This window comes from Camelus dromedarius, chromosome 28 (genome assembly GCF_036321535.1).
Source record: "Camelus dromedarius isolate mCamDro1 chromosome 28, mCamDro1.pat, whole genome shotgun sequence".
NCBI classification, from domain to species: Eukaryota; Metazoa; Chordata; class Mammalia; order Artiodactyla; family Camelidae; genus Camelus; species Camelus dromedarius.
In genome coordinates, this window is record NC_087463.1 from 17,919,351 (window position 1) to 17,934,795 (window position 15,445).

The 15,445-nt window shown below is 44.2% G+C and overlaps 1 protein-coding gene across 1 annotated transcript in view; it reads left to right on the forward strand.

Moving 5' to 3' along the window:
* The window catches only part of PHLPP1 (PH domain and leucine rich repeat protein phosphatase 1), a 186,610-nt gene extending 171,671 nt beyond the window's left edge, over positions 1-14,939 (forward strand). Inside the window, exons 14-17 of the mRNA XM_010979991.3 lie at positions 302-406; positions 7,228-7,422; positions 10,011-10,239; positions 12,769-14,939. Of these exons, the coding sequence (XP_010978293.3) occupies positions 302-406; positions 7,228-7,422; positions 10,011-10,239; positions 12,769-13,935 (1,696 nt within the window). The 3' untranslated portion in view covers positions 13,936-14,939. The remainder of the gene's footprint in view (positions 1-301; positions 407-7,227; positions 7,423-10,010; positions 10,240-12,768) is intronic.
* Positions 14,940-15,445: the final 506 nt, after the last annotated feature.

The following is a 15,445-nucleotide window of genomic DNA, read 5'->3' on the forward strand; positions in this document are numbered from 1 at the left end:
TGAGAACTGTCCCTTTCATTCCCAGGAGAGAGCAGCCGTCTAGGGCAGTGAGTGTGAAAGTCTCTAATAACCGCCATTCAATGCTGATAAAGACCAATTTTTCATTCTCTGTATATATGCCCCTTTACTTTCATGATGATGAGTAGCTAGTTCTTGTTGCTGCTAAGTATTTCAGACTCATTAAGCCCAGTAAGAAATGGTAAGTACAGAGTGCTTAGGTGTTTTTCATTTCTCAGATAGAGGTAGCAGTTTACACATGTTCCATTTTAATGATTCCTGTCCCCTCCATCTCTCTGGTTAGTAACATCCGCTGTTTCAAGATTGATCAGCCTTCGGCAGGAGATGCATCTGGAGCCCCAGCTGTATGGAGCCATGGCTACACTGAAGCTTCAGGGGTGAAAAACAAGTAAGTGGGTGAAACTTTGGAGTGAGATGTGCCTCCCACCCACCTCCCTGCTTTAGCTGTGCAGAAGGAAGCCCAGTGCTAGCACACACTTTGCCCGAGTCACATTTGTTTGAGCATGTTTCCCCAGAGTGAGGCCACCTCATGACTTACTTTGGAACGTTAAGCTAAGCCCTGCTTGGCATCACATACTCTCTCTTTGTGAGAGATGTTGCTAGGAGACGGTGTAACTGACACATTATGTCTATGTGAGACTCTAGTGTTTAGAGAAGGCATAAGTATTGAAATGCATCCCTGCTCTTTTGAAAAGCCCCTTTATCTTTCTCTGAAGCCTGTTTACCAAGCAAAACAGGGATAGTACTAAAGGAATAGAAGTCGCCTCGATTATCCATATTCAGGATCCCTTACGTTATTGACCAGTTGGTGTTTCTGTGGAGCTGTTTTTTATAGTCTAAATTAGCTTGTCAGGAGTTTGATGTCCTTCTCCTGTAATGTCAGCTACTTGTCTTGCCACCAGGTCTTGTCCCTCTTAATTTCTTTTTCTTCTTTATTTTCACCAGCCTTCCCTGTCTTAGATGTAGATGTTCATTTCCTGAGAACTATAATCAAGCTCTTCAGACTTGCTTGCTTTTTATGAAGGGGTGCTAAGAATCAGTACTAGAAAAGGAAAGGGTCCTATAAATTAGAATAGCCATAGTTCAATTAGCTAAGATATAAGAACATAAAATATTGAGAGCAGGGGAAGAAAAAGAAAGTGGAGGATGATCCCATAATAGCTAACATGATCATTCAAGCCTGAGTGCCCATTAGACTCAGTCAAGTGAGGAACTTTAAAGAACGTTCTCCAGCCTAAGCCCTGAAATCAGAATGCTTTAAAGTCCCCAGGTGATTCTGATGTGCATCCAGGACTGAGAACTACTGACGAGCTTGAACACTTTCCATGGAAAATAGAAGGTGGAATTGTGCTTGCCAGGCTGACTGCTTTTCCCTGGGACAGAAAGCAGAATCAGCTCAAGCTGTGGGTCTGACACAATGATCCTCTCCTCTTTTCCTAAGACTGTGATCTGACGTTGTGCTGTCCAGAGAGGACATAGCCCTCATTTCAATACCTCTATTCCATTTGCCCCAGAAAAGGGCGGAATAACCATTTGTGCCTGGGCTTTAATGGCTGCACTATTTCTGTGTACTTTGCATTGTTTATCATTGTATGTGGGGGAGAGGGGAAGAAACTACATATTCTTTGGAGCACTCAGTTCCTTCCTAGAGAGCTTTCTTTTTAGATTAAAAGATCTTGTGTCATACTTAAAAACACTAGTATGTGAAACTGCTTTCTAATTCCAGAACACTGATACGAAATACAAGATTGGTTTCTAAAACATCTGTGGATATTAAAATGTATTATCTACTCATATATGTTAATGAAGCAATCATCAATTCCATTTTTTTTTACATAATTCCCCCTTTCACAATTCCTTTTTTTAAACTTTTTGTTATATTGAAGCATAAGATAAACAATAAGCATACAACTCTATGAACCACCACCTAGATCAGAAAACAGATCATTACCAGCACCTCAGAAGTCCGAAGCCATCTCTGGTCTTCACTTTATTTCCCCTTGCTTTTTCACCCTTTGGTTTTGCCAGCAGAAGTTTCTCAAGAGTTTTCTTTTTAAACTGTATGTAAAGTAGAAACATAAACAAGAAGCTTGCTGCTTTGAAGGAAAGAGAACTGCTGTGGTCCCTGCCCCCAAATCTCAATAAGCACCTCTTCTCTTCTCCCCACCCCCCACTTTCTCCATGGTTACCAGCGCCATGTTGCCTCCCTCTCAGGTCGTTTCAGATCTTTTGGGAAACCCAAGCAGGGAGCTGCAATTGGATAATTTAGGTTCTTCCTCAGACTGAAAAACCAACAGAAAGCTCCAGTGGAAATGAAGAATCACTACTGTACTTTCAAAATACATTTTTTTTTTCATACCCTCCCACTCTGACTAGCAAGGGGAGCTTAAAGAAGGATGGCAGAATTATAAGATGATTAAATATTATATTATTAAATTTTACTTTGCCACTAATTGTCATATAACTTTGGATGACTTCGTTTTCTTAATAAATGGAGGCAAGAATTTCAAAGTACTTAGGTAAGAGCCAGACTGCCTGGCTTTGACTCTGGGCTCTGTACTTTTTTGCTGTGTGACCTTGGGCAGCTACTCATCCTGTCTTTGGCTTGATTTCCTCGTCTGTAAAATGGAACTAAAAATACTACTGTCCTCACAGGATTATTTTAAGGATCCCCTGATTACAGATGCGAAGAACTTAGAATAACATGTACTATATAGTTATCTCTGTTTAAGTGTTAGCTACTATTACTATTAGTGATAATGATTATTTATATTGTTATTTATCCCCAAACTCCTTAAGGTCAGGAATTATATTTTCAGGTTCATATCTCTGTTACCTAGCCATGATACATGTCAGGTGCTTAATAACTTTTTTCTTTTCATTAATTTATATTCAGTAAGAAGATACAATTTATTTTCAGCGAAATTCACCTTTCTTAGTGTACAGCTCTGCAAGTTTTGCTGAAAGAGTGTCATTGTGTGACCACCACCGTAATCAAGTTATAGAAAATTCCCCCACGTCCCTCTGTCGTCAGTCCTTTTCCTCACTCCAAGCCTCTGGCAACTCCTAATCTGTTCTTTGTTCCATTAGTTTTGCCTTTCCTAGAATGTCATATAAATGGAATTATACAGTATATAGCCTTCTCAGTCTAGCTTCTTTCGCTTAGCATAATGCATTTTTGATTCATTTGTGATGTTGCCTATGTGAGTAATTTGTTCCTTTTTGTTGCTGAGTATTATTGCATTGCATGAATATATTGTTTATCCATTTACTTTTTGAAGGATAAATGATTTAGATTGTTCCTAATTTTAAGCAAATACAAACAAAAGTTCTATAAACATATAAACCTGCATATGGGTTTTTGTGTGAACATAGTTTTCATTTCTCTTAGATAAATACCTGCAAGGAGGATTGCTGAGTCATATGATAAGTGTATATTTAATTTTGTATTCCCAGCAGCAGTGAATGAGAGTTCTAGTTGCTCCCCATCCCCACCAATACTTGTAAGATCAGTGGTGGTTCTGGCCATTCTAACAGCAGTATTTCATTGTGGTTTTAATTTTTATTTCCCTAATGACTGATGCTTGTTGATCATCTGTTCACATGCCTCCCACCCATCCTTCTATCTTCCTTGGTGAGAATGTATTCTTTCACAATTAAGTGTGATGTTAGTTGAAGGTATTTTTGTAGACTTCCTTTATCAAGTTAAGAAAATTCCCTTCTGTTCCTAGTTTGCTAAAAATTTTTATAACGCGTGGTCACATTTTGTCATAGGCTTTTTCTGCATCAGTTGAGATGATTGTATTTTTCCTTTCTTAGCCTGCTGATGTAGTGAATTACCTTAGTTTCAAAATGTTGAATCAGCTGTGCATTTTCAGGGTAAATTCCACATGATCATGATATATTATCATTTTTATATGCTGCTGGTTTTGGTTTGCTGGTAATTTGTTGAGCATGTCTATATTCACAGATATTAGCCTGTGGTTTTCTTTTCTTGTGGTGTTTGTCTGGTTTTGGTATCAGGGTAATGATGGCCTCATAAAATGAGATGAGGAGTGCTTCCTCTTCTTCAGTTTTCTAGAAGAGTTTATATAGAATTGATATTATTTTTTCCTTAAATGTTTGTTAGGATTCACCAATAAAGCCGTCTGGGCCTGGAACTTTCTTTGGCTTTTAACTAAACGTAAAATTTCTTTAATTATCTCTTCTTGAATGAATTTTGGTATTTTGTGTCTTTCAAGGAATTTATCCATTTTCATCTAGTTTTCAAATTTATTGGCATAAACTTGTATGTAATGTTCCATTCTCCTTCTACTGTCTGTAAGATCTGTAGTGGTATCTCTCCCTTCTCTTATTCCTGATTCAAGTCATTTGTCTTGTCTTTTTACCCTGATCAATTTAGTTTGAGGTTTATCAATTTTATTGATATTGTCAAAGAACCAGGTTTTAGTTTCATTGATTTTCCTGTTTTTTAGTTTTTTCTGTTTATATTTCATTGATTTCTGCTCTTATTATTTCCTTTCAGCTTACTTTGGGTTTGTTCTTGCTCTTACTTTTCTAGGCTCAGGTCATTGATTTGTGCTTAAGACATTAATATTCTAAGAATTTAAAGAATTTCTGTAAATTTCCTTCTAAGCAACTTGGTTGGAGAACATAACTTGAATCACTTGAATCTTTTAAACTTATTGAGACACTTTCTGGCCCAGAATATGGTCTATCTTAGTAAATATTCATTGTACATTTGGAAAAAGTGTTGGGTAGGGTCAGATCAAGTTGATCGATAATGTTGTTCAAGTCGTAAATACCCTTACTGATTTTCTGTCTACAAAAAAATGTCAATGACTGAGAGACTATAATTATGGGTTTATCTGTGTCTCCTTGTAGTTCCATCAGGTTTTGCTTCATGTAATTCAAAGTTCTGTTATTAAGTGCATAAACATTTAGAATGTTACAGCTTTGTGATGAATTGACCTCTTCATCATTATGAAATGACTCTTTGTTTTTGTAATGTTCTTTGTACTGAAATAAACTTTGTCTGGTACTAGTGTAGCTACTCCAGCTTTCTTTTGATGAGTGTTGGCACAGTACAGTTGACCCTTGAACACGAGGGTTAGGAGCACCAAGCCACTGCACAGCCAGAAATCCATGTACAACTTTACAATATCTGACTTTCTTTCTTTCTGAGCGATGTTTTGACTATTTTCATATTTAATAAAATTATTGATATGGTTAGGTTTAAACCTGCCAGTTTACTAGTATTTGTTTTCTATTTGTCTCATCTGTTCTTGATTCCTTTTTTCTCTTTTTCTTCATTCTTTTGGATTGAGTATTTCTTATTCCATTTTGTCTCCTTTATTTGTTATCCATTCTACCTTGTGTGTGTACATGTGTGGTTTGTTTAGGGTTTAGAGTATAACCTTTAACTTGTCAATTACAGTTGCCTTCAGGGAGTGTTCTACCATGTCACAGATGTTGTAAGAACCTTACCATCTGTACTTCCACTTCCCCTCTTCCTAGTCTTGCTATTGTTGTCATATGTTTTACTTCTACTTGTTATAAACCCCAGAATACACTTATAATTTTTACTTGAAACAGTTATTTTCTAAAGTAGTGTTTCTCAACTTCAGTACTATTGACATTTTGAGCCAGACAATTCTTTGTTGTTGGGGGACAGGGGAAGGAGGGGGTATCCTGTGCATTGTAAGATGTTTAGCAACACCCCTGGCCCCAACCCACTAGACGCTGATATCATCACCACCCCGAGTCGTGACAATCACAGTGTCTCCTGGGGGTCAGATATCCCCATTGTGCTCTAAAGTGATTTTAAAAATGAGAAAAATAAAATGTTTCTGTTTACTCGCCTATTTGTCATTTCTAAAACACTTCATTCTTTTATATAGATCCAGACTTCCGTCTGGTGGTATCATCTCTCCTCTTTCATGTATTTCCTTTCACATTTCTTATAGTGCCTGTCTTTGGTGGTAAAGTTGTATTTTTGTGTCTGAAAATGTCTTTTTTGCACCTTAACTTTTGAAAGCTGTCTTCACTGGCTTAGAAATCCAGGTTGACAGGTTTTTTCCTATCAGTACGGTGAGGATGTTGCTCTGCTGTCTTCTGCATCGTTTCTGATGAGAACTCTGCTGTCATTGGTGCCTTTGTTCCTCTGCAGGATGTGTTGTTCCTATTCCCACCCCCCCCATCCCTGGATTTCAACAGTTTGATTTTGATGTACCTCAGTTAAGTTTTTTCATTTGCTCTTGCTTACTGTTTGTTGAGCTTCTTGTGTCTGTAGGTTTATAGTTTTCATCAGATTTGAAATATTTTCAGCCATTAATTCTTCAAAACTGTTTTCTGTCTGCCTCTCTTCTCTTTTGAACACGCCAGCTCCCTGTGTGTTAGGGTTTTTAAAGTCATCTCACCCCTTACTCATGCCGTAGCTTTTTATTTTTCCCTTAGTCTTTTATTCATTTTAGACAGTTTATGGGACACAGTTATGTAACTTGGAAGTGGTTTGAGTAAGTGGAGAGACTCTGCGGGCCCCCAGAGTGCGCTGTGCAACTGTCCTGCCACCAGTCTTCTGCCTGTGGCCTCTGCCTGCCTCATCCTGCCTCAACTGAGGGAGACCTCCAGGCTCCACGTGGGTTTCTCCTCCCGGTGCTGCAGCCCAGAACTTTTCCCAGCAGTAAGCTGAGCAGGCATCGGGCCCACTCTCTGACCTGCACTCTTTATTGTCTTCTGCCGCAGTACTGTTGTTTATACTTTGTGCTGCCTTTTTTAAAGTTGTTTGAGACTTTTCATATGTTTTTATATACTTAAATATTTTGCAGTGTTTTAGCTGTCACTTCATTTTTGCTCCATGTGGAAGTTCTCCTTAATAAATGTTTTGTGAATGAATGTGGACATATGTGTTCATAATCTGGCATTATTTCCCATGCCTCTTACTGTCTTTCCTGCCATTTAAAAATAAAATCATCAGAGGAGAAGGGTGGGGGAATCCTTGAAGCAACAATATGTGCTTATCATTTTTCTCCACTTACAGAAATTAGTTGGTATAAATTAGCTGGGATTAGTTTACCTGTTCTTAATCTGTCTAGAGTCACAAAGGAAAAGACAAGCCTGGATTAAGCAAATCTGAAAAAAACACAGTTGTGTCGGGCATGGAGAAGGAGAGATGAAGAGGCTTAGCACAAAAGCATTCTTGCTTTGCAGGTTGTGTGTTGCAGCCCTGTCAGTGAATAACTTCTGTGACAACCGGGAGGCCCTGTATGGTGTATTTGATGGTGACCGGAACGTGGAGGTGCCCTACCTTCTCCAGTGTACCATGAGTGACATTTTGGCGGAAGAGCTGCAGAAAACAAAAAACGAGGAAGAGTACATGGTCAATACGTTCATTGTTATGCAAAGGTAAGACTCAGAGCACCTACTGTGTGTTAGAGCACCTACTGTGTGTTTTCTTCCTCTTCTTTGAGTTTGCCCTCTAGTTAGAAAAACAGGTGCCCCGTAATCTAAAAGCCTGTTGCTAAATATGGGTTATTCAAGATGCATCCAGGCAATTTGGTTTTGCCCAGTATTAGGGCTGGACTGTGTTCTGTTGCAAAGTGATGTTCAGACAACTTTGCAGGAGACTGAGTCACTGACAGGAATTCAGTTTCTCCTAGAACTGGATCTCACAGGCCTGTCGTGATTCCAGATTTTCACCAGATTGTTTACGACACATTCCTTCCCCTCCACCCCAAAACCAGTGAGCTCCAGACACTCTTTAGACTTTCAGGTGTGTGGACTTCTCTTTGAAATGGACTGTTTCCATCTCAGCTTATGAAATACTGCCACTGATTTGAGAGAGTGCCAAACTTTATGAACTTGAGATGATCAAATTTTAGGCTGGGAGTTAAATAATTCTTCATATGTTGTTTTTCCCCCTCATTAAATATTCAAGACGGTGTTGCTAGTAGAATCCTGGGCCGTTCCCTAGAGTTTTTGATCACTGTGGAAGTTGTGGGATGTTGTTTGTAACTCTGGGGGCTGAGTGTTATAAGCATTCCCTCATTCAAAGAATTGCTCGCTCTTTTATCACTTTAAAGGCTTTGTAGGCTGTAAAGGAGTTGCCTATTAATATTGTACTGTAGACACTTGCTTTTGTGGGACCAGGAAGTGGAGAGTGCTCTAAAGGTCATGGGAACAATGACAAGCTTTTCTCTTTCTCTCCTTTTTCTCTCCCTTGATAATCTGCCAAAGGAAGTATCTCTGCAAGGAGGGTGGAAAGTGTCTGCTAGAGAAATGCTGGTTCAGAGGAGCCTTTAAAATTCCCCTAAGTCATGAACACTCTTGAAGAGCTCAGTAGAGGCAGGCCCAGTGAGGTTCTTTGCTGCTCGACTCACCTGTCTTTTGGATTCTCAATGGGTGTGTACAGTTAATAATTGATACCAATAATAGCTGATATTTAGTGAGTCCTTAATATTATTTATCAGTCATTGTTCTAAATACCTTGATGCCATACATTTTACCCAGTGAGATAGTTAATGTTACAATCCTTGCTGTACTGATGAGAAACCAAGGTATAGAGAGGTGAAGCAGATCACTTTAAGAGCTAGAAGGTGGTGCAGCCAGAACTGGACCTCAGGCAGTAGGACTCCGGACAGTGTCCGCCCTACTATGCACATCTGTCTACACATCTGTGTGCTTTTCTGTTTTGATCACCATCTTGTTTTGGGGAAAAAGGCAAACACATTTTATACATACAGACACGTACATCCCCCGCACACCCTTCACACACCCCTAAGAGGTCTGCTTTTTATAGACCCTCAAGAACCAGATATGAATTAAGAACTTAAGAACCTCAAACTCTGATTGCTAGCTGTACTTCTCACAAATGCCGCCCTATTTCTAGCTTTGCTGAGAGGAATCATTGTGCCTTTGACACGGAGAAAGTAGTGCTTCCTTGGCAGGGCGTAAAGCCAGGTCCGATCATAGGTGTGCAGAAGTTGGAGTTTAGAGACCCGAATTGTCAGCCCATCTCCAGGTCATTTCGTATGCCTCTTATTTTCCCTATTTGGTTAATGGGATATGGGATGTGAGATGATCTTTTCAGTCTTTGAGAGAACTGTATGTTCTCTGAGCACGACATCCTAATGCGTGTGATAGGCAGCCCTGATTTCCATCACTAGTGTTGCCCCTTGCGTAACCTAGACAGGTGATGTGAGCTGACCGGACCTGAGGGTCTGCCCTATTAACAGAGGAGTCTGTCTGTCTGAACCTTCTTGGCTCCTGTACCACTCAGGATGAGTCTGAGAGGCACTGCCCTCTGTGGGGCTTGTGACAGGAGATCTTAGGTCCTTCTGATGGTCACAACTTGCAGATGCATTGTGTATTCAGTTGGTGTGTGGACTACTGGTCGGGAGTAAAAGCACTTGGGAGCTTGATGGCTGGAATATCCTTTCTGTGGATATTCTAAAACAGGCATTATTGATCCAGAAAGCCTTCACTGTGTAGGACAAGAACATGAATGGTCCAATACTTGAACGCTCGTACCAGCAAACATCCTTATGAAGGGGAGAGATTGGTTGGTGGGGGTAGTGTGAGGCCCCTGTTACGTGGTCCCTGCAGTTGTCCGCTCCCGGGAGCAGAGGAGGCTTAGTGGATGAGGAAAGGAGTGGTCATTCCCACTGTGTCTGGAGGACGCCGATACGGGAGTAGCAGGGTAGACGCAGCGGGATCAGGGCTCCTTTATTCCACATCCACTCCTGGGCTTTTAGTGGTCAAGTGACGCTCGCCCCAGGCCTGAGCAGACATCTCTCTGTGTGGACGTGTGTGTCGGATTCCTCAGGCCCTTTTCCCGAGTTGAGCAGTGCCTGTTTTGGTGAAAGAGGCCGAGTGGAGCCCCAGGTTCTGTTTTCCCTCCTGTCCCTGCCCCGTAGTGCAGCCTTCCTGTCACATGACCAAAACTACACGTGACGGCTTGGGTTTGGGTTTCTACCCCTCTCTTCGGATTCCAGGAAGCTTGGAACTGCTGGGCAGAAACTTGGAGGTGCTGCTGTCCTTTGTCACATCAAGCACGACCCTGTGGACCCTGGAGGGCCTTTCACCTTGACCTCTGCTAACGTGGGCAAGTGCCAAACAGTCCTCTGTCGGAATGGGAAGCCTCTGCCTCTGTCCAGATCGTACGTCATGAGCTGTGAAGAAGAACTGAAGAGAATTAAACAGCACAAGGCCATCATCACTGAGGTGAGGAAGAGCGATTTTCCTCTGGATGGGGGAGGACGGGCTCGTGGCAGAACCAGCTGTTGGGGAGCATTTCTCTCCAAAGGGCATTCTTTGAAGTTGGTTTAAAATTAAAATTCCAAATCCACAGTGTCACAAAGCAACGTCCGTGTATGCTATATCTGAACGCATTATAATGCTCAGAATAATAAAACATTTGTCAGTGGCCTCTCCGTGCCAGGGGCTGTGCCAAGCACTTCGTGTCGTTACCCTGTCTGACCCTCACAGCCGCTCTGCGCAGGCCTGGTGTGGTGGGCGAGGACCCCACCCCTGAAGTCACACCGATGGAACGCCTGCCCTAGCTCTGCCGCTTCCGGGCTATGACCTTTAAACCTCTAAGCCTCAGTTTTCCTCATCTGTAAAGTAGGAATAGTAAGGTATCTGCCCTGTCTTACAAGGTTAGTGTGCCTATCTGTGTAAATGTAACTAGTTATTGTGGTTCATGCCTCCTGCTCCATTTGAGTAAGGCAGTGAGTGGTTCTCAACCAGGGGCCATTTCCCCCCAACAAGACATTAGGTAACATCCGGAGACAGTTTTGTTGTCACAGCTGGGGTAGAGAGAGCTTTTGGCTTGTAGTAGGCAGAGGCCAGAGATGCCACTAAACATCCTACAGTGTGCAAGGCAACCCCACAGCAAAGAATTATTTGGCCCAAAATGTCACGCATGCCACTGGTGAAAAACCCTGGAGTCCATCTGTATTATACAGGATTCGTTACAGCGCGTCTTCCAAAGTGGGCTCGGGGAGCTTCACTGCGTTAACTAGTTCATCCTGCAGTGTGGATCACCTGCTGAGTGCCGGTGCAGCGATGTGAGTACAGAAGTCATCCCCACACACACATCTGCCCACGGAAGGTGTCCAGTCTTGTCTTGTTGGTAAAACCCATGTACCACTTGCAGCTCAGACAGACAGTGGTAACATTTGCAGTTCAGTAGAGAAAAAGGCTGACTCCGGGTAGGCCTTGTAAGGGCCTGAAAGATAGTCTGGGGGAAGGAGTATGTCTGTGTGTCAATTTTAGGTCCCTGTCTGTTCTAAGAGCAGAGAGCATTAAAATGGATGCTAAGCACTATGCAGAGAGCAAAGACAGTCTAAGATAGGACTGAATTAAATTAGTAAATGTGTTGAATTCAGTGTTCAACATTACACGATGCTAAGATTAACCATTTCTGCTACATAAATGCATCACAGTTTGTGCTTCAGACATTTCCTCTGCCTCCTCCTTCCTCACTTTGTCTGCATTGCTGCATTGGTTTTTTAAATTTCTCTGCCTTGAGGTTATGCCCCCAAAACACACACCATACATGAAACCATTGATTCGATGGGGTGAGATCGAAAGGGTAGAGCAGAACAGCGAGGATAATTTTTGCCAAATTCCACACTTTGGGGGAGAACAAATTATATTAGGAGAATTGAGGGAGTTGAAAATCATGTTTGAAGCCCATTTTAATAATTTTCCCTCTAAGCGTGCTGCCTGCTTGTACGTGTGGCATGGCAGGGTTGGGTGTGGAGTTGGGGCAGGCACTCCCAAATGAAGGAAGAGGGTAACGTTGGAAGGAAATTGATATTCTCTGAAAGAAACACTTGTTTCAAGGGAGATGATGACACCATCTCTATTACCTTATCCCAGACACACCTAAAAGTTGCATTTGTCCTAATGGAGCCCCCTCTGGAAAAGGTGTTAAAATTAGGGGCATGTAGCTGCACATGGTGGACCTGAGCGCCTCCAACTTGAAGAGAAAAGACCCGGGCAGCCCCACGGGCCATCTCCCCTCCTCTCCTCCAGCTTCAGCGTAAAGGCCTTTCTACTGGCCCGGGGTCTGAAACTTTGATCCATAGCTTCAGTGGTGTGAGCTGGACTGACAGGGAGGCTTCATCTTGTCCATTTGCCACCAGGGAAGCAAGTTCAGGGAAGTGAGAGGAGCGGGCACGGCACCTTTAGCATCAGCCTCTCCGATGTGTCCTTTTGTACTCAGCTAGTCGCACCAAGATTTTCTCCACCATTTTTTTTTTAACCTTCTTCAGTTTAAAATAATGTCTCTTTCCTCATTTCTGGACCTTCAGACACTCCTTCCCTGGTGCTTTGGAGAGTGAACGACGGTTTAGGGGCGTCATCCTGAACCAGCCCTGCCTCTGGTGTCTGCCTGGCACTGGCTTATTCAGCAGGGCTCTTCCTCCCTGGACGGCTGTGGGTCGCAGGAGAAGCCATGTTGCTTGTCCCGCTGGATGATGGCTTGCTTTTAGATAGACGGTCCCAGTAAAGGGAATAACTGAAATACTTTCCATTTGTCCCTCCGGCTCCTTACCTGCCTGGGTTTCTGGCCCAGTTTCTGATGACAGGTGGTCATTAACCACTCACCAGAGGGTGAGCAGTCCCTCCCTCTGTGGACCCCACAGTACTCTCCCTGGGGTCCCCTGGACAGGAGGCCCTAAGGAAGCTGCAAATTACCACATGTGCTCCACATTAATGTCTGTTTGGAAACTCGTCTTTTTCCAGGATGGCAAAGTGAATGGAGTGACCGAGTCCACGCGCATCCTGGGCTACACCTTCCTCCACCCCAGCGTGGTGCCCCGCCCCCACGTGCAGTCCGTGCCCCTGACCCCGCAGGACGAGTTCTTCATCCTGGGTAGTAAGGGCTTGTGGGACAGCCTGTCCATCGAGGAGGCGGTGGGGGCCGTGCGCAACGTGCCCGACGCCCTGGCTGCCGCCAAGAAGCTGTGCACCCTGGCGCAGAGCTACGGCTGCCACGACAGCATCAGCGCCGTGGTGGTGCAGCTCAGCGTCACGGAGGACAGCTTCTGCTGCTGCGAGCTCGGCGCCGGCGGGGCCGTCCCGCCGCCCAGCCCCGGCATCTTCCCTCCGTCCGTCAGCATGGTGATCAAGGACCGGCCATCCGACGGGCTGGGCGTGCCGTCCTCCAGCAGCGGCATGGCCTCGGAGATCAGCAGCGAGCTCTCCACGTCGGAGATGAGCAGCGAGGTGGGGTCCACGGCCTCGGACGAGCCCGCGCCGGGAGCCCTGAGCGAGAGCAGCCCCGCCTACCCCAGCGAGCCGCGCTGCACGCTCCACCCCGTCTGCCTGTCCAACTCCTTCCAGCGCCAGCTGTCCAGCGCCACTTTCTCCAGCGCCTTCTCCGACAACGGCCTCGACAGTGACGACGAAGAGCCGATCGAGGGCGTCTTCAGCAACGGCAGCCGGGTGGAGGTGGAGGTGGACATCCACTGCAGCCGGGCCAAGGAAAAGGAGAGACAGCAGCACCTGCTCCAGGTGCCGGCCGAGGCCAGCGACGAGGGCATCGTCATCAGCGCCAACGAGGACGAGCCGGGTCTGCCCAGAAAGGCGGACTTTGCCGCCGTGGGGACCATGGGGCGCCGGCGGCCTAACGGCTCGGTGGCGCCGCAGGAAAGGAGCCACAACGTGATAGAGGTGGCCACGGACGCGCCTCTCCGCAAGCCGGGCGGCTATTTCGCAGCCCCGGCTCAGCCGGACCCTGATGACCAGTTCATCATTCCGCCAGAGCTGGAGGAGGAGGTCAAGGAGATCATGAAACACCACCAGCAGCAGCAGCAGCCGCCGCCGCCGCCGTCCCAGCTACACCTACAGCAGCCGCAGCGGCAGTGCGAGGCCGAGCAGCTGCCAGACTGCTGTGACACACCGCTCTGACCCACCCGAGTGCAGTTCACAAATAAACTAACCAAGAAAGACTGAGTTGCAAGAGTCTCCCAGGCTCACATTAAACCAGGGGTTTACTCCACGCCCTTCCCCCAGACGCTTTGCCCACCTGTCTTTGCAGCTAGTCGCTGGGTTCCCCTTCTGTTGGTCACTTTTTAAATAATTACCACTTTTTCTTCTAGTGATGCTTTACCAATATGATTTAAATTTGTTAACTTCTTCCCCTAACATATCAGATGTGTAAAGACAAAGAACAAAAGGTTTAATATATTACAGAGAAACAGTTAATGATAATGTAATATTTTTTAAAATGGCTTTTTGTTGTTTTGTTTGTTTGGAAGGCAGGGCAGGTTGCCAGTGCTAAATGATTTAATAATATTGTAATTCTGTATTTGGCAGGGGGGAAGGCCTTTTTTTTTTTTTTTTGTCTTGAAAATGATAGACATTTGTAGAATATGGAGACTAACTCCTAGGAGTTGCTTTACTCTGTCAGGTGACTTAAGTCACTGGGATTCACTAATTTTCTCTGAGAGAACAGTTGATTGAGAAATTTCTACTGTAAATAGCTCAGTGTTGTATAGTGACGCTTCAGATGTTTTGTAGTTTTGGCATAAGGGACACAGCCTGAACAACTGACCCCCCGCCCCCTCTGATGTGCCTTCCTGCCCACGCCCACCTCCCCCCCCCCCCCTTTTTCATGCATTACACGATGAGCCTAAGCAGCTAAGAGCATCGCTGTTCAAACACGGTGGATCTTAGGCCAGTGGAAATGACCCTGCACCCGAGGGGCCTCTGAACTTCTTCTTCCTCTCCTGTTTCCACCCAGCCCTTGACTTTTGCAGACACTTTTTAATTGTGTTCCTTATTGCTGCCACAATCAGCATGATTGTATAGAGTTCAGTTAGATCATTTACATACCAAGAGTTATATTAAAGCAGAATGCACAAATGAACATGTCATAATTTTTGTTATAATAAATATAAAATTTACAAGCATTGCACCCATCTGCTTTTGTCTCAGGAGCCAGATGTGTCTTGCAGACGATCACACTTAGCTTGAGTTTGGAATAAATGCATGTAACTTTGGGGTTGTTAGGTATTTCTGACTTTGATTATTTTTTTTAAAAGGAAAATACCCAACAGGTTAACTTACATTGCATGAAGGTAGTGAAATCAACCCTATGGTTAACAATATACATAGCTGACCTTACAGCCTTTCTATTTCTTGTTGTTATTATGAAGGATAGATAAAAGGGGACTAGTTAGAGGAGATCCCTGGAAGACTCCTCCCACAAAGCCAGGTTTGTTTCCAATCCTCTCAGTGCCCCCTCAGTCACGTGAACAGGTTAATAGACCTCTGAACAGTGAAAATCAGGAGCTGATTGTCTCACTCTACCACTAGCAGAAAGAATGTCGGTGCAGTGGGACCCACTAGGAAATCCCATCTCCTAGCTGACTTACTGGCCTATTACAGACTGCAGTGCCCCTGCATCCTGTGAGCC